Source organism: Drosophila yakuba, chromosome X, assembly GCF_016746365.2.
Source record: "Drosophila yakuba strain Tai18E2 chromosome X, Prin_Dyak_Tai18E2_2.1, whole genome shotgun sequence".
Taxonomy (NCBI): Eukaryota; Metazoa; Arthropoda; class Insecta; order Diptera; family Drosophilidae; genus Drosophila; species Drosophila yakuba.
The window spans coordinates 20,185,057-20,203,765 of NC_052526.2; the positions used below are offsets into that span (position 1 = coordinate 20,185,057).

The window sequence follows — 18,709 nt, forward strand, 5'->3', positions numbered from 1 at the left end:
CAAGTTTTCCATGCAATAAAAAAGTGTCGCCTGTTTGTTTTGTCGTTGCTTTCGATGGTTTTTATATTTTTTGGTCTACTCCTTGTCAGATACATGTGTTAATGCTAAGTATGTGTGTAATTAAGCTTTACCATAATATTAAAACCTAAATGAAGTTTGCGAGACTGCTAATGGATCGAAACAGTTGTTTGCTAAATTAAAAGAAACACGGACTAAATACGCTTAAACTTAAATAAAAAAACGCTTACAACGAACACGCACGTCCGCATAAGTTATAGATATAGAAATAAACAAAGTGCTATGGCTAATGGTACAGATACAGATTACGAATATTGGATTACAGATTATGGATTACAGATTACGGATTACAGATTACAGATTACAGATTACAGATTACGGATTAAAGGTTACAGTACTAGCCTAAAAGACATAGAGAGTCGATCCGACGGCGCAGGAGACTACGCGTTGTGGTGCGGTGGGATGACCACCCAGCCTTCTTCCACGGATTCGGAGCCTCCGCCCACCGATCCGGACTGCAGTCCACTGCCCTCCTCCTGCTGCGCATGCGAGTGCGGATGGGGATGGGGATGCGAGTGTGGATGCTGATGCGGATGAGGATGAGGGTGCGGATGCGGATGCGGATGATGGCCGGCCGCAAGTCGGCGGGAAGCGTACTGCTGCTGCAGATTGTTGTAAAGACTCTGTAGACCCTCCTGCGTGAAAAGAAAACGAAGTTAGGAGTAAGGAGTTAAAAGACAAGCTTAAAGGACATTTTAGCTTAGCGCACCTTATCCTTCATCTTGCGCAGCAGCTCCTGCTTCTGTTCGCGCTCGGTGCGATCCATCTGCACAATGAGCTTGTCCTTGAAGTCCTGCGCGTAATAGAGGTTCGTGTCGACGCTCAGGTACTCCTTGGCCATGTGCCGGTGCTCCCGGTAGATGAGCTGCGACTCGGCATCGTTGGGAATCGGTGGCTCTGGCTGAAGCTCCGGATCGAGAATCTCGGCCAGCGATTGTTCGGTGCCGTCGTTCTCATCCTCGTCGGGATCCACATCCACATCCACGTCCAGCGAGTTGACAATCTCCTGCTCGTGCTCCTGCTCCTGCAGCTCCTCATTCGCATGACTGAGCAGTCCGTTCGAGTGGGCGTGGTTGTTGTTGTTGGCCAGGTCCGTGGTCATCATCACCGGCTTCGTGTCCGTCACCGTGAGTCGTTCGCGGCCATCGCTCTTTGCTGCAAGGACAATGTTTTCAGTTTAAAGCCCCAGCTCTTTCAAGTCTCCAAATATTAGTATTCAATTAATAAGAGCTAGTGCCAATTTAGATTCAGAACAAACACCAGAATTTGATTTTACAAGGTATTAATACTACTCTTTTAGCTCTTCCTCAGTATTAAATTCGAAAAGAGTCTTATTCCAAAGTAAAACAGTTGCAAATCAGTAACTACTTAATTTAGTTCTGATTATTTTTTAGATACCCGATGGTTTTCTTCAATCAGGCTTTAAGAATATGGAAAATAAATTGTTTTGTACGAAATAAACGGCAATTCAAGAGAATCCTATTACTGCTAACCAAATCTTAAGGTTTACTCAAACTAATAAAAGCAAATTTAAATAATTTATTTGTGAAATAGTTATAAAAATGTGCATAAATCTTTTCAAAACCAACACAGTTTTATTTAGTTCCTAATACCTAAGCTTATATTTATTTCAATCAGTGCAGGTTTTGAATACATATTAATTGTTCCAATTACTACAAAAAGCTGAGAGTCTGAAAGGGAATGAATGTGAAAAGTAACTTCCGCCAGTTTGCAGAGCCCAAAAGATGGGTGTTTTTTTGGGACCTACTATATATGACCTACTATATATGACCTACTATATATGATCCAGCAACTGTGCAGATCGCTGGTCTGTTTGGTGGTGATCAGGGCGCGTGTGTCGCACATCTTGGGATTCCAGGATCTTTGTATGGCAATGGCACTCTGGCTATATGGAACTCGCATCGGAGGATGCCTCACACTCAACACTTGTGTGTGAAAGTGTGGATGAAAATCCTTCACATTGTTTGTGCCCGCACTTCTGCCACTGGCACTTTTCTTTTTTCCGCCTCTGTTTTTCTTGCGATGACGTGTTTTCCGCACATACAACACAACACAATTCAATTCAATTCCACTCAGTTCAGTTCAGTTCAATTTTGCTTGCTGATCTTCCGCCGAACAACACTTGTGCCTCTTTTTGTTTTTCCTATTTTGTGTTGTTTTCGATTCGGGGGAAAACAAACCGCAAACAAATCGCACAAATGCTGTGGAAATTTCACTCGCAAACGGGCGGCTTGCAAGCTTTTGTAGGGAGCATTTCCTTGCTGGCCGGGAGATTCGTTTCGGCCAAGTTCTGCGGCAAAGTGCGCTGCAGACGATCCCGATCACTCCGGAACATTTCGCGATCTCGCGTAGCACTCAATATCGCACGGCTCTCGGACGCAGACTGAGGCCAAAGCCGAGACGACTACGACCACGACCACGTCCACATCCACATCCACATCCACATCCACATCCACATCCACGTCCACGTCCACATCCACATCCACATCCACGTCCACGTCCGTAAAGCAAACAAACGCGCCAATTCTCGCGCCGGGGATTGCCTTCTGAATGCTCTGCAGACGTGGCAAGATCGCTCGGATCTGCTCGGCATCGCCGGGGGATTCGGTGTGTGGGGGTGGAGGTTATATACTATATACGGAGGCCCCGATGGCGATGACGCGGCCAGAACGCAAATCCGTGGCATCATTCCCACTCGGCGGGGCGGAAAACGCCCCAAGACGTGTGCGGGTTAAGTGGTTTCTTAGCCTGGGACACGCAGTAACACCCATGGGTTAAGCACTGGCAATCGCTGCTGCGGTGGGTGAGTCATTCGGCGGCGAATCGTTTTGAAAAACGTTTTCGAATGCCGCACTCAGTGACTCAGTGACTCAGCACTTAGAGATTACAGTACAGTCGAAATATTACAATGTCATTTTCGAAAATTACACAATCCGAAAAATGGCGTGTATTTGATCATTAAAAATCGGATACTGTCACTTAATCCTAGTTATGTTAATATCCAAATATATTTGGCTAGAAGGTACATGTCTTGGAAACGAAGGAAATGGAAAAAAGATGGAAAAACTAGTATAGATCGCAGGGCACCCTGTAGTGGGTGAAGAATAACCCAAGATAACCCTTTCGAACGAGATGCCCCGATAAATAGACAACCAACCACCACCCACCCACCAAATTCCATGACGAACCAAGAGTCAATGTAGATTCATTCAAATTCGATGCGGCGAACATTGATCGAAATCGGTGATTAATGCAGTTGGCATCTGCAGTTGGGAAATCTCAGGGGCTAGCGGAATAATTTCCCTGCACTGAGCGAAAATTCTAGTTCCCAACGAACTAGAGTTTACATCAAAATAATTGCTGGACTTGGCATGGATGATATAGTGCAACTCCTATGTTCGTTTAGTTTCTTACTTCTACTCATGCTGAAAATGGAATTTAATGCTGGATTTTAAGCCGCATTTGAGTGAGCCGCATTTTCTTGCTGTGTATTAGAATCTGACGCAGCCGGCGAACTCCGAGAACATTGAGAGCCAAAAAGTATCTCGACTCGCCGTTGATGCATTTACTAGTTACACATATTATACCATATACCATATACCATATACCATATACCATGTGCCAGATACAAATCCCATCTAGTATATGCTTATATATATGTATTATATGTGGCATATAGCATATGGCATATGGCTATGTAAGTCGGAGATCTCGTCAGTCTGTGTCAACCGAGAAGCAAGTGAGATTTGCCCACTCGATTCGACGGCTCCCACCGATTATACAAATCGGTAACATCGCCCCGCACATATATCCGCTATATATCTATATATCTATATATAAGTTCTACGATCTGAGTGTGAGTGTGTGAGTGTGCGCCATATAGACGAAATCGAAATAAAAGTGAGATTATTGCCGGGTGAGTCATGTTTCGCGTTTCGCTGGGGCTGATGCTCAAAAGTCCGTGGCGATCGCATCGTCATGTGTGCGTTCCTATATTTCTACGGCAGATTTCTATCTGCCCCGATCTTCCCGCCCCCTCAATCCCCCCCCACCATTCAGGGGGGTGTTGTTGTTTATGCTCGCCGGGCAGCAGCGACGGAGCATGCCTTCGGCTATAAATCTGTCCCAAAATTGCCAGGCTAACAAATTACAAATTATTTAATTGTGCAGCGAAATTTTGTGCAACTATTTGGGGCCGCTACCGTGTAATCGCCGCGGGGTATATTAGTTCTGTGTACTGTATGTATGTACTTGTTGTGTAATTCCAAATGCATTTCAATGTGCTTGCTGGATGGAAACTAATGTGCACATGGTAAAATGACTAGCTCATGGCATTTAATGAAAATAAAATAGTTGCTTTAAACACGTTGTTTTAAGTCACTTAACTACATTTTGTCTTACATTCATACCCTGTATCTTCTGCTCCCATTTAACTGCCAAAGCTAATGAAAACAACCTCTGCGCTTTAAGCAATTCGAAAACATTTTGAATAAAAGGTGTTTGATTTAAAAATAGGCTAGATTCATGGCTAAGAAATTCCCGATCTATCCCAACTATGTACGCCCACCGCATTACGAGATCCCAAACCGCCAAACACCCAAACCTATCCAATCCCATCCCATCCGATCCGATCCGTATGAGCGCACTAAATATTTATAATTTATGCAGCCGCACAGCCAGACCATTGACAATTGAATAATGTTCAAAAGATTCCTCTCGAATTCACATTCACATATATGTATGTTTTTAGATTATGCACAAACACCGCGGCGGCCAATTAACCAGGCATTGGGCAATGGGCGGGAGAGGGAGAGGGAGGGCGGAATGGCGAGTGCATTGTTTACACTGGGCGAAAATGCGTCACCTGTGCCTGTTTTGGCGGGAGCCAAGATCGAACAGCTGTCGTGCCACAGAGGTGGACACAATGCGTCAAGCTGCGACGCTCTAGTAAGAGTGACCCGAACGATGGACTCGACATTGGGATACCCTAGTCCAAGGTTTTAAGTGAATCTATTTGAAGTGTGATTACTTTTCCTAATAGGACTTATCATTACTCGATTAATTGGGCATTTAGCTATAATTGCCAGAATCCTTCAAACTTTTGTCATGTTTCTTGCAGGGTTCGGATCAGAAATAGTATCTTTGGAATAGAAATAGTATCTACTATCTACTACTGTAAGTACTATCTACTGTAGTACTAAGTTCTATAAGAACAAGAAATCTGCATAGGCATTTGTGTAACCAAGTCGTTCTCTCTATCAAATGGATGGCGCATTGTTGTTATTAAGTGCTATTATATAAAATCCGAGCCACGCCATTGTGTCTCAGTTCGATGCCAAAGTGCGTGTGATTCACGGCAGACGGTGGAAAATCGGCGGAAAAGCGGAAAACACACGGACAGCAGGTGGGTTCATAGACGTACGTACAATCAGACATTCTCGATGGCAAACTCACCGTTCGTGCTGCTGCTGCTGCTTTCGCTGCGACTCAGATCGAAGCCATTCTGGGGAAAGAGATCAAGGGATATTATTACTAAATGCTCAGCGTATTACACCTATAGGTCAGTGTTGTTCTTGGGAAAAAAGCAGCGAAGCTCAAGGCAAAACTACTATTGCTTTACAAATTACGTGGTTTGACCTTCTAATGGTAGTTTTTGTTAAAGTTTACTCATTTAGCATAAATGTTGCGTACTTTCTTGTTCTTAAAGATATGTTACTGGTAAGGATATACATATATACGTTTGACTTGGTTTTTAGGAACTCTGTGGAAATTGAGATCTTAATCCTTATACTTCGGACTATAAACAAACATAATTTGCATTCAAGATCAATGCAACTTATTTATGAATAGCAAAACACTCGTAAGAGCAGCGAATGTTCCCAATAACAGCAAAATATAAGTACACTTTAAGTTCTTTAAGTTTCCTCAACTTAGAGTCACTTCAAGACGTACCGCCTCCACGTCGAGGGTGAGCTGCTCCATGGGCTTGCAGGCCATCAGGATCATGCCGTTCCGGATCGTCTCGAGGCGCTGAGTGGCCTCCGCCGACGAGGTGAGGTTGAAGCTATCGTTACGGCTCTCGTTGCTATCCTCCTCGGGAATCGCGTCCCAGCGATTGCTGACCATGTGGAATAGCGGATTATTGTCAAGTTGGCCCGAGTTCGTCGGCGTGATGTCCGATGATGTTGATGAGGTATTTTCGGTCATTGAGCTAGTCGTTGTTTCTGTTATTGCTATCGCATTCACATTGGCGTTGGCCGCCGTTGTCGGTGTTAACTGTGTGGACGAGGGGCTCAGTTCCCCCTCCTGCGAACTGAGGCTATCCGGTTGAGCGGCCACCGTGCCGTCGCTCTCTTTGGTGACAATCTGCGAGCAGTTCAAGGATCAAGAGTTAGCGTTACGTGGAAAAGGGAAAAGCGTATAGGGAAATGGTTGTAGTTAGTGCGATTCACCGCGAATGAATCCCACTTTCAAATTAGCCGAACAAAATCGAATTTAAATCAAATTTTAAGATGTAACCCCACCTGTTGATTAACAAATGTGTATTCCAGGGCCTTGTCCGCCCCCGTATAGTCCTTGACGATCTCGTGCATGACGCCCACTATGTACTGCATCGACGGGCGATCCTCGGGCACCGTTTTCCAGCAGGCGGTCATCAGGTCCTCGATCCGCTTGGGGCAGGTTGTCAGCAGCGGTGGGCGTTCACCTAGAAGAGGAGAACAGAGCATGATAAACTCGATGGAGAAGGAGTTAAGTGGAGGACGCACCCTTGTAGATCTTCCACTGGATGGTGTAGGCATTGTCGATGCCCTTAAAGGGTTGCTTCCTGGACAGCACCTCCCACAGCACAATGGCCCAGCTGAAAATGTCACATTTCTCCGTATACTTGGAGCCTTCGAAGACCTCGGGCGCCATCCAAGCGGCACTGCCGCGATTGTTGGTCATCATGGTCGACTTGTCCGCCACCGTGCCGAAGTCGCAGATCTTCAGATTGCGCCCCTTGTTGGTCAGGAGCAGGTTCAGCGGCTTCACGTCGCGATGGATCAGCGGCTTCGGCGTCATGGCATGCAAATATGCCAGGCCCTAAAGAGGAAAAGAAATGAAAAATAATTAAAGAAGGTAAGCAAAGTAAGTATGACTTTATGCAAATTTCTATTACTTATTTATGTGGCATAGTTATTTCAACTCTTTATCTATTTAAATGCAAAGAAGGTAAGCTAAGTAAAGTATGACTTTATGCAAATTTCTATTACTTATTTATGCGGCATAGTTATTTCAACTCTTTAAATATTTAAATGCAAACAATGTGAATTACTAGAAACTAATTGAGTCATTATTTCACAAGATACCAACGAATTGAATGGAAAGAGTGGTCGAACGCCTACAGGGTAGGGCTCTACGATAAGAGCGCCTCTTGATGACGGACGACCTACCTCCGCACACTGGCGCGCCCAGCTCATGGCGTGGGCCAGGGAATAGGCCGGTTTCACCTTGCCGTGAAGAAAGTTGTGCAGGGATCCACCTTCGGCGTACTCCATGATCAGGTAGGTGGCCTGCTGGTACGAGGATATTCCGTGCAGAGCTATGATGTTCGGGTGCTTTACGCGCGACAGCTGTTTCACCTCCTTCTCGATGTCCTTCTGCTCGGCGCTGGCGAAGAACTCCTTGACGGCCACCAGCCTGTCGCGCCAGACGGCCTTGCAGACCACTCCGTAGGACCCATGGCCGACTTTCTGGGGGGAAAATGTTGGAGGTATTAGATCTGAATCGAAAGTGCACGAGGGCACGTGCAAAACTTCTTAAAACTAATTAACCTTAACCTTTGCTTGGGGCTAACACAATTTGAAATCAATACAAGTAGAATAAACATATTTAAATTTCATTTCTTATCTTACTGATGTCATCATATCACAAATCATTTAGACTATCATAAATAAATTTACTGAGATAGGCACATAGTCTGCAGTTTCATTTAAATATGCTTGAAATGAAATCCTAAACAGAAGGTAAGCATTTATGAATGCAAAGCCCTTTATTCCCTTTCACTTTAGAATCTTCTTAGGGTTTTCAGACTTTAAGAAGCGATTTTCAACAGAGTTATAACGAAGCATGATCTTTTTAAACGAAAAATAAGTTTTTATAAATAAATTCCCTTTTTTTCGAATAATAATCATCTGAGCAATTCTGCTGCCCAAAATGGAGCTTGATTACTGGGGTATTGGCCAGTAGGAGTTCCGCACTTTGGGTATATTCCGTTTGGGATGCACACCTCTCTTAGTGTTAGCTCACTGAAGTCCACATAGGCTGCTTGCAGTGCGTCCAGCGATGCGGTGGCCATCTCCGTGGAGCCCTAAGGATCCTGATGCTCCCTACTTGGTTTTAAGGTGCAGCTTCCGTTTGTCAGGTTTTTGGCCCGCAAATAAGTACTAGTTTACTGGTTGCAGTTCCCTTGGATGCGTCGGATTTCCAGATCTTAAGTTCGCTGCACCTGTTCAGCTATGCCACCAATTCCTTGCCTCAAGGCTCTCTTTTATAGGCGGATTATCGGGTCTAAGATACTGTGGGTTCCCGATTTCATTCCTGGCAAGTTTTGCCTTCGGTTCTGAAGCTGAGCCTCTTAAAAATCTGAAGCAGGATACCTTAGCTTCCAGAATCTGTGCAAGATCTACACCTGGATCAATGGCTTCATCTCAAAGCTTCTTGGCACTCTCTGGGTGGGGACTCACAACCGTTACCATGTCGTTTTGCTAAGAAATGGGGTGTTCCGCAGGTCAATGGCGACTCCAGATGTGGTGCCAGATTCCTCGATTGCTGGTTCCTGGACAAAGTGCCTGAGTGCCACCCCTAGTGCAGCGGTTTCCGTGCTCCGCCGATTTGCAAGATACCGCGGCCTCCGTGTGCCTTGCGGTCTGCACCAGGCACCACTCGTGCTACCGGAAGGTCTTCCACTATGGCGAGAATCTCCAGGCGGAGTCGATTGCTACGGAGGACTGGGACACTGTGGAGAAGGATGAGCAGGCGGTGGACAGCAGCAGGAAGATGGCGAGAAGAGGGGGGCACGAGTTTATATCGACCAGCGGAGAGGGCCCAGTGCGCACATCACATCCTCGCCGGGATTCCTCCGGATTCCGGGTTCAATGCTTGAGCGGATGGCTGCTGCATTGGACGTTTCCTTGGCGGATGCTTGCGTTCTTCGCCGTGGATATACGCCGTACTTTTCAAGTACAAACTTGTTTTTTTTTTTAATAATTTAACAAGACTGTCATCGATAAGTTTTGTGCTAGCTATCGGGCGCATAGTACCACGATATATTCGCACAGTGTGGCTGTGCCGATAGCGATAACAAGGGTATTTGTACTTTTATATCCAGCGGCATCAATAGATCAGACTACTGATGAATTATGCGACAAGTTTTCAACAATTACTCATCAAGATAATTCTACACACGAGACACTTAATTGCCAATATTCTTAAAATAGCGATGCCAGCTCGTCGGGAAATTTGTGTCGCCCTCTGGCGCTTTGTTTGCGTTACGTGGTACACACTCAGCTTCGATAGATGGCGCTAGTAGACCCCATTTCAGGAGTTTCTAACCCTTTGGATATAAATGATATATTATATTAATATTATATTATAATATATTATTGATCTGCGGATATTGCGTTATGTGCCCTAACATTATATTTTTTAGTCATCGGATTTTTAATTAGTATTATTTTTGATTTATAACTAGTTATTTTAAAGAGGCATCTCAGATTGCAAACAATTCCAGTATCCAATAATATGAATCGAATCCTGTTGAAAGTTATTTTAAATATCTGATTTGGATATATAGTAGGTTAGACAATTATTAGTGTCTTCGGGCGGAATAACACTTAATTTAGTTTGAAATTCATATGCAATGGTCAACTTGGAACATTGCGTTGCACTTCTTTATTTATAATTTTCTCATCCTGACGAAAGCACACAAATTCGGGGCAAGGATAACACATTCTTGATGCTGAAGGGACAGAACGTGGACATATTTAGCTAGGTGGCTTGTCCAAATGAATGCAGCAGGACCTCCAGTTATATTCGTCTCTGGATGGAAGAAGCTTAGCTTACATTTTTACACCTACAGATCTATAAATAGTATGGTGCATGCCGTGGGGCATGGTGTAATTGCAACAAAAGCTGCCTCATAATGGAATGGAATTGTCCACCACCAGAGGTGGCCGAAGGATCCGAGGTCGTTCGTATTGAGGATTGTTGGTAAGAGTGGTTAGGAGCTTGTAGAAGATGGTCGAGTCTATGCAGAGATGATGGCCCAGCCTTATTGATGCATAAAGTGCTCAAAAAATAAGAGAAATAGAAAATCTGTCCTAAAATGTTGCCTTTTCCATGAGAAGATCCTCATTAATCTGTAGCAAGCTTACACCCAAACTTAGAATCATAGGATAGAGTTCCGAGCAGAGAACTGCAAGAGTGGCCTCTTCTTTTTTATATATGTTTTATATTATTTGCTTTGTTAAAATTTTTAATATATGCTTCCTATATTTAACTTTATAAATGTATAATTTTTCTTTTTAAAAAGGGGCGAAAAAAATCAAGCAGCCACCGAAGCCGCAGCCAAAAGTCAGAAAGTTAAGCGTCCCTCTCCATTTCCCCCCAGGTACTCACCCCTTTCCTTTTCCACGTCGGAAGTGACGGCTGCTTGTAGCTCTTGGAAAATAGCTAGCTCATGCACTTCCTTCAGTAGGTCCAAATCACATTATTAGTATTCTCTGCTGCCACATAAAATCACTGCACCACTCACTCACAATTAGTATTTAAAAAAAAAACATCGAAAAAGTTGTTTGCTTACGTAGGACTTTTGAGAAGCGCAGAGAAGGGCACATATATTTCGGTATTATTTAGTATTTTTTAGTATTAAGTATTTAGTATTATTTAGTTTTTAGTATTATTTAGTATTTATTTTTATTTAGTATTTAGTATTATTTAGTATTTAGTACTTAGTATTATTTAGTATTTAGTATTTAGTACTTAGTATTATTTAGTATTTAGTATTTAGTACTTAGTATTATTTAGTATTTAGTATTATTCATTATTTCCTTTTAGTGTAACGTAATACTTTCAGCTATCTTACTCATAATTTTATAATTTCTCTTTGAATGCCAGCTAGACAAATAGAAATAGAATAGTGTTAATTAGGAATAAATATTATTTAATAATATATTAGATGGTTTTTTGTAAGGACATTAGAAACATGAAAACGCAAAAACACACAAACAGTTCAAAAACATATCGTTTTTGCTTCTAAATAAAGGAATCATGTGTTGATCCAGAATGTGGGCTATATTTTCCAACTATAGTTGCCCAAAAGAAACGCTGTTCTAGTTGCAATTGAAAAACTTGATTAACCTCTTTATACGATCATCGTTACTCACTGCCGGCCAGGAAGACTTAAGACTTCTTGTTCCATTCAAAATCCATTTATGAATTTTGTTTTTCATTAATTTGATTAAATAGTCGGGCAATCAGCTGATCCTGTTAAAAGGAACTTCAATCACTGTTTGAGTACAGTGAACTTCCGAATGACAATTGAAACAGGCCCGATAAAGACGGACACACTACGTAAATCAATTTATGGGAGATAACACTTTGATTATATAATTATATTAATGATGATGAATTACAAGAATAAATAGTTATACCCTTGTAGAGGGAATATCGACTTCAGCCAGAAGTCTGCACCGCAGTAAAGGGGACACAAGCCCTTATGCATATGAGGTATATAAATATATTCCTGCTCACGAACTAGGCTCTCGACTTAGGAACTGCAGCTAAGCAACTGATTTAAGAGCCTTAGGGTGAGAGTCCTGAATAAAATTTGCCTGCTTCCAGAACCATTGACTCGTATGATCCAGCTCCGCCCGTGGCTCCTCGTGACTTTAAGAAGTAGCAAAAGGCATCAATGGGCGGTATGGAACGGGTATCAACTTGAGCGAAATCCGCTCTCCAAGCGTCCAAGATCACTGCATCCGCAAGAGAGGTGAACAAAACAGTAATATGTTATTTCTACCTACATTTTAATAAGCGTCTTATACATTTTCTCAGATACCAGGAGATGGCATTTGCCAAGCATTTTCTCCGTATCTCTACGCCACTCTATGACCTTGGAAAGGGCTCCTCGTTATTATAGCAATCATTTGAACACCCGTTTCAAAAAGTGACCTTAGGTAGCCCAGCGACATCTGGACCATGGACACCTGATACTAATCCCATGTCGCGGCAGATCAATGACAACACCAATGAGAACAGGCGTGAATCCTCCGACATCAGCAAACGTAAAGGCTTCTGCATTATTGTGTAAATAAATGAAACTCTTTGATCAAGTGCACATGGCACGTCTAGCTTGCAATAGTTGATATATATTATATATTATATATTATCCGTTATTATTTTCTAATTTTAATTTAAATGTTTTTCCCAATTTCGTTGCTTACCTCCTGGTAATGGAAATCGGAAACTCGGTCAGATCGAATCTCACCCATTTAGATCGAAAGAGCATGACGCGTGGCACCTTAGAAGCTCTCCTCATTCTCCTTGCAGCTTTTCCTTTTCGTCCTTTTCCGACTTGTCGTTGTCCTTTTTTCTCTTCGAGCCGAACTGAATTATCTTTCTTCCGGAGTGGAGATGCTTCGATTTGGAGCTCTGTGGAGCTTGATGCGCCTAATGACTATTCACAAAAACAATAAATTTGAATTTTAAATATTTAAGCTTTTCTTGAGATTTTGTTTGTTTGAGGGCGTATGAGTGACTTATGATAAATAAATACTTCTAGACTTCAACGTGTATACGGACGGATAGACGAACAGACGGACAGTCGGACAGTCGGACGGACATGGATAGTCCGACTATAAATGTATATTTTTTTATTTTTTTTTATAAATATTTATTAAGTGAAGAATCCTAATATAATCATAATATTGTATCTTAACATCACAGGGGAGAAATATAATTTTCCTAGGGATTACCAAACACTATATACAAATTAGTAAAGTAGGAATAAATGTATATACGCTATGGAGTCGGAATTTATGCTACTTTTGGCAAGGGTATAAAAAAAGGTAAGAAGTTTGCTAAATTCAGTTCACAAGCTTTGAGAATAACCTTGTATTTAATAAACAAATAAGCATGTAAGAAATGTATGTTAAGTAAAATTGGCATATTATTAAATTTATTTTAACCGGGATGTCTGTTTAATTATGTTATGATTGTTAAATGCAAACATAAATATCATGCCTTCGGTAATGCGTGTTTCGTGTGTGTTTGGAGTACTAGAAATATATTTATTGCATTGCGTTTTGAAATTTGTAAATCAGATGTTATTTGAAACTTATTTAATACTGCTTACTGATACTGATTTGTGCCGTTCGATTGCAGAAAAAGATAGTTCTCTCTCCGATATCTTAGGAGCCAAATACTTTGTATACCCCGAGTTCTGTTGGGGCAATTAAAGTAAAAGCTTGCTGGAGAATTCAAACGCATCGAGATGCGAGTGTGTGGGTGGGTGATGCTGTAAGTCGTTTTTATTTAATTACACGCAGACAGAGGGCAGCGCAGGAAAAAGGACATTTGAAGCGTTGTACGTAAATGAAAATGAAATAAATTAAAATAAGTGTCGAAGCTAAAGGCAAAGGCAAAGCCAAAAAGGACCCAAGGACCAAAGGACGTTGGCTTTTCGAGTGTGTGGGTAGTAATCTTATGCGTCGCATGTGAATGCTTTCCCTGCTTTCCCACACACACACATTTACACACACACACGTAAAGCTCTCTAATGTGCATGCATTTGTAAAGTTCGAGTATCCTTTTTTGCTTCTCCGTTTTTTTGTCTTACTTTTCCCCATATATGTATGTATGGCTGTACATTTATTTATCTTTTTCTGGCCTCGCCAAGGCGACTCGCAGAGCGAGGGAAAAGGTCGAGAAGTCCAGTCGAGCAAAGACAAATTCATGTTGCATTCGAAGCTTAAGGATATTATTGTATCCTTTGCATCCTTTGTGCCCGGAGCTCCTTTTTGTTTCACTTTTTGCATACTTTATTTTTATGCTGCCCCCTGCTTTGCTTCTTGTGCCCAGCGCTTTGTTCTAGAGGCTATAGTGAATCCGAAAAAAAAAGAAATCAAACAAGGGACACAGAACGCAACTTAGCATGAAATTCAACAAGAAATGCGAAGTTAAGCTCAAATGTGAGTGGTGGTAGCAAGTATAAAACTCGAAAGTGCTGATGCCCTCTAGGTGAATATGTTCAACACCATCTGAGTGTCCTGATACATTCGTTATAGTAAAATATTTTTATTTCACCAAATACTCACCAATGCTTTGTGAGCACTTTGATATTTTTCAGTTTTAGGTCCATTATTTCAGCTTTTAATATATTTATTTATAAGTTTCCGATTAAATAATAAAACAGAGAGGGTATGCAAAGGACATCTTGCACGCAGATGGATAAATATCTGCCATATAAGTTTTTATGTATTCCCGTGTATATAAGTACGTATGCATTATGCATGTGGGCTGATGTAAATGCAAAAATAAAACTGCGAACGGCCAACTGCGGCCGACCCGTATCCTTTGTGTCCTTGTGTGTGAGTTTAAGTGTAAGTATCCATCAGAAATGTGCGAGTTTTAGATTTATTTGTAGTTGCAGAAAAAGCAACAAAAAATAAAAAAGAAAAGGGAAAGGGAAAACGAACCGAGTAACCAAAAAGCAAGGGACTGGACCGAACTGAAAGGGATATATTCCCAGGAAAACTTTATTTTAATTTTAATGTGGGCGCTTGTAATGCAAAGTAGATGCCCAACAAAAGTTTCGTTTGGTTGGCGACTGGCGACTGGGGGCTGGGGGCTATCTGGAATATATTCACAACTACACATACTCGCACACACAATGGGGATGAATCCAGAGATGGAGCAGGTGTCCTGGTCGCCGTTCGATTGCCAGGAACCGACTGCCAGGACCTCATCTTAATGGGCTTGCCGCACTTTTACAAATTGGCTCAATTGCAAGTTTATGCGTTGTCCACGATTGGATGCCCCATGCCCCATGTCCCTCATCCTCCCTATCCCCCTTATTCCCTTTATCCCGATCCCAAACTAATGACGCCATATGTGCCCAGGACTCGTTAACCTTTTCTGATTCGATTCCTCAGTCTACACGAAAGTTTGGCCATGTTCCAGATTGCGAATTCATTTCAGGAGCTCAACGAGTCTGTGAAAATACTGCAAAAAATAAATATAAATTATTATTTCCCATTTTTAATTTAACTCTAAGGACGCTCGAGTAAATTAAAAAAATTATATTAATTTACAAATATTATAAAAGAAAACCTTTGAATGACAAAATCAGCTTTTAGGAACATAAAACGAAAATTTAAAAAAATTTGTGTGTTTTGAGCCATTTCAATTGAGCCGATTTCAATTCGCCAAATATCATGGAACGCAGAACAGTTTGTTTTGTCTCCGTTTCTGTTTCAGTTTCAGTTTCAGCCATTGTTATGGGGCATCATGGCAAAAAATTGTATTACACCTCAATAACAACACCAGGACATGACTGAGGGGATTTCCCGGGTTAAGGGCAACCAGAGGAGGGGGGCTCTTCCCCTCCGTACCCAACCCCCTTGTGTCCACTTGTGTCCCCTTGCCCACGCCCATGTCTGCTAAGTATGTGTGACAAGTGATGCGTGTTTTGTTGCGGCCACTGTCCGAGTTTCTCCTTAAGTGATGTCCTTTTTTATGGACTAGACGGCCACGTCCTGCCGCGTCCTGCTCCTCCACGGCCACTCCCCCAATTTTTTTGAACAACTTTTTTTCATGCTTAATTGAATGGGTCAGTCATGGGCCGTAGTCCGGTTGCCCACACGGTTGCCATAAGCGCTGTCCGCCCGGAAATGTTCAATTCAATTTTTTATTGAGCCCTTTGCCGCATCAGCGCTGCCTACTTGGCGGTTTTCTAGCTCTCGTATGTCGCTATACAGAAAACGCTGTTATCTGTGTTGAAAACTAAAAGAGATTATAATGAGTAGTTTGTGCTAGGAAAATTTATGATTTCCTAAAAGTGTCGTTTATGCAACGCAGCCAAATTCACGCTTTTATTGTGACTCAGCTAATTGGAAACCATTTGTTTATATATTAATTTAAAGCGCTGTAAGGACACAATTTAACCAATTAGTAAAGTGTCTAATTATATTTTTTTTAGCGGTAGGCGTTTCTCATTTTAATTCAAAGTAAACTTTAGTGCGTTAAATTGTTTGAATATAAACTTTTAATTAAACAAAATTCCTGAAATATACTAAACACACTAAAAGTCAACGTTTGTGCGCTAAAGAAATCATGAAATGTTGTTTATGCATGCATGCCCTTTTCATGAAATGAATTGAAAATGGTAGTTACAGTGAATGATGAATGCTTAAGTTTCGATAACACAGCCATTTGAGATAGGCTTTGTTTTGTTATTTATTTTTTTTTATGAGTATAAATACAGATTAAGCTTTGTCAAAAGTTACTTAGAACTTGTTGTTTGTATTATTGTATTTTGTATTATTCGGTTCTTAATGTATTGATTAAGCTCGTGCTTATTTTCTGTATAGCTATAGCTATTGAGCACCACTGGTCCCTTGTCTTTTTCACCCATGTGGTTATTGAATATCGGGCACGTTTCGTCCTTTACCCACTGTACCCATTCCAGTGCGGATTGCCTCCTTTGTAATTCGTTGACGCTTCTGGCCATTATTAAGGTTATCTGTCGCTTATTATTATCCCGATGGTTATTGTCATCCGGCAGTAGACCTCTTAGCCTCCAATTCGGGTTTCCATGGCCGGCCATATCCATGTCTGTGGCCATTAAGGCAAGTATGGATCTCCAATTTAACTATGCTTGACACGCACCAACAGCTTGGCGTTTTTGTGAGTAGCTTTTTTATGGATTCTCAGCTGGTAACGTGAGAGAGAAGTATCTTGGGGTCTCTTAAATATGGCACATTCTGCGAAGATTTTAAATAACAAAATCTATAAATAAGGCAGATCTTTAGATTCAACGAGCAAATATTTGCTGTATAAATATAATAGAGTAACGCCATACATTTGTCACAACAAGTTATAGAATGAAATGAGTTATGGGATCGGAAACTAAGCAACCTGCCACATAGCACCCCATAGCACAACCAACCACCAAAGCACTACTTTGCCATATCTCATCATTTGGCAGGGCCGAAAACAATATAAATGGCCAAACTGCAATTTGCACAAATTTCGAAATTTCGCTTTTTTGCTGATCTGTTTCGGCGACGAGGCACATGCTGTATGGTCCATAAAAAAAAGTAAGGGAAATCATAAAACGCGGTTTACAGCTCCCATGTGTGTAATCGGCGGCGTTTAGCTCGAGGGTAAAACGAGCTGGATTGAGACATGCCGTGACCTTTGACCCCCAGAAATATCGCTGTGAGGTTGTCCGGAAAACAGAAAAAAAAAGAATATGAAGATTGCGAAGCGGAGTGTAAACAGTTTAAAATCTTGTTTTGATTTTTTATGGGTATATAATTTAAATTGGAATGGAATAATGCCTTTTTTTTGAGTCAGTGAAGAAAAGTGATGCAGAATAAGAAAAAGATTCCTGGAAAATCCCTGAAAATAAGTGCAACTCATTTTCAAAGAGAAGTTTACATTTTTTCCATACTTCTATACTTTTCAATACAGCTCTACAGGTGACTAGGTTGATAAAGAACTTTATAAAAAAAACTCGTTGGTAATAAACAAAGTTTATTTGCTGCAATTATCCCCTTGAAAATTAATCTGTTTTATAAATTTTTGAGTGACATGGATCAACAGTCGCCGCATCCTCTCCGAATTCCGAATTCCAAACTTTTTCATACTCTAAAACACTCCACTTCACACTTTGCACCTGTCTGGTATTTATCTTTGTCTTTATGACGGTTCAAAATGGGGCGCCAGGGGTTAAGGGTGGGCCTCAGCCTCACAAGGGATGTGTGGGGTTAAGCGAGCGCTATGTGTGTTTGTTGGAGCAAAGTGTTATTGCACTTGAAGCGGGCTGACAAGGGTATTTGACACAAATTCGCGTAGTTTTTCAGTTTTGACACATGTCACTCAAAACAGACACACACAAATGCACATACACACAGGTGTCCGTGTGTGCGTACACTTGAAATAATCCTGAGGCGCATAACCTATTGACAAACAAATACTTTCGAGTAATATGTATTTGCAAAGTGCAATATAAATGAGACAATACATGCATTTACTGTTTACACTAATATCCAATTTAGTTGAAGCTCCACACTTAAGTTCTCAGTGTAGCTGCTGTCATAGTTGTTCTTGTTGTTGGCTCGTTGACAAATTACTTGACTGGGGGTGTCCCCTTCCTTGTCCACAACTTCAGTCCCCCGATGTTTATTATTATCCCTGCGGATGTCCTCGCATGTCCCCCAGCCCCCGCACACCCCCTTCCCTACGGAGGGGGTCCCTCCTCGGGCTGAGGCTAATAAATAATAAACAAACCTTGTCCCATGCCGACTGACTCCCCTTCCCCTCCCTTGGTGTTTTTTGTTGAGGT

General features: G+C 41.7%; 1 protein-coding gene across 2 annotated transcripts; it reads right to left on the bottom strand.

Moving 5' to 3' along the window:
- Nucleotides 1–33: 33 nt before the first annotated feature.
- On the bottom strand, nucleotides 34–9,365 carry LOC6526099 (mitogen-activated protein kinase kinase kinase 7). 2 transcript variants are annotated; one of them, XM_002101880.3, is made up of 8 exons: nucleotides 8,369–9,365; nucleotides 7,533–7,832; nucleotides 6,867–7,182; nucleotides 6,624–6,805; nucleotides 6,052–6,465; nucleotides 5,554–5,602; nucleotides 788–1,233; nucleotides 34–713 (listed from the first exon to the last, which is right to left on the bottom strand). In XM_002101880.3, the coding sequence occupies exons 1-8, from the start codon at nucleotides 8,435–8,437 to the stop codon at nucleotides 459–461; spliced, it is 2,031 nt and encodes a 676-aa protein (XP_002101916.1). In that variant the 5' UTR covers nucleotides 8,438–9,365; the 3' UTR covers nucleotides 34–458. The 2 variants fall into 2 exon arrangements, with proteins under 2 accessions (XP_002101916.1, XP_039230483.1); XM_039374549.2 differs by lacking the exons at nucleotides 5,554–5,602; nucleotides 6,052–6,465; nucleotides 6,624–6,805; ... (1 more) ...; nucleotides 7,533–7,832; nucleotides 8,369–9,365 and adding an exon at nucleotides 1,875–2,499.
- Between the last annotated feature and the right edge of the window lie 9,344 nt (nucleotides 9,366–18,709).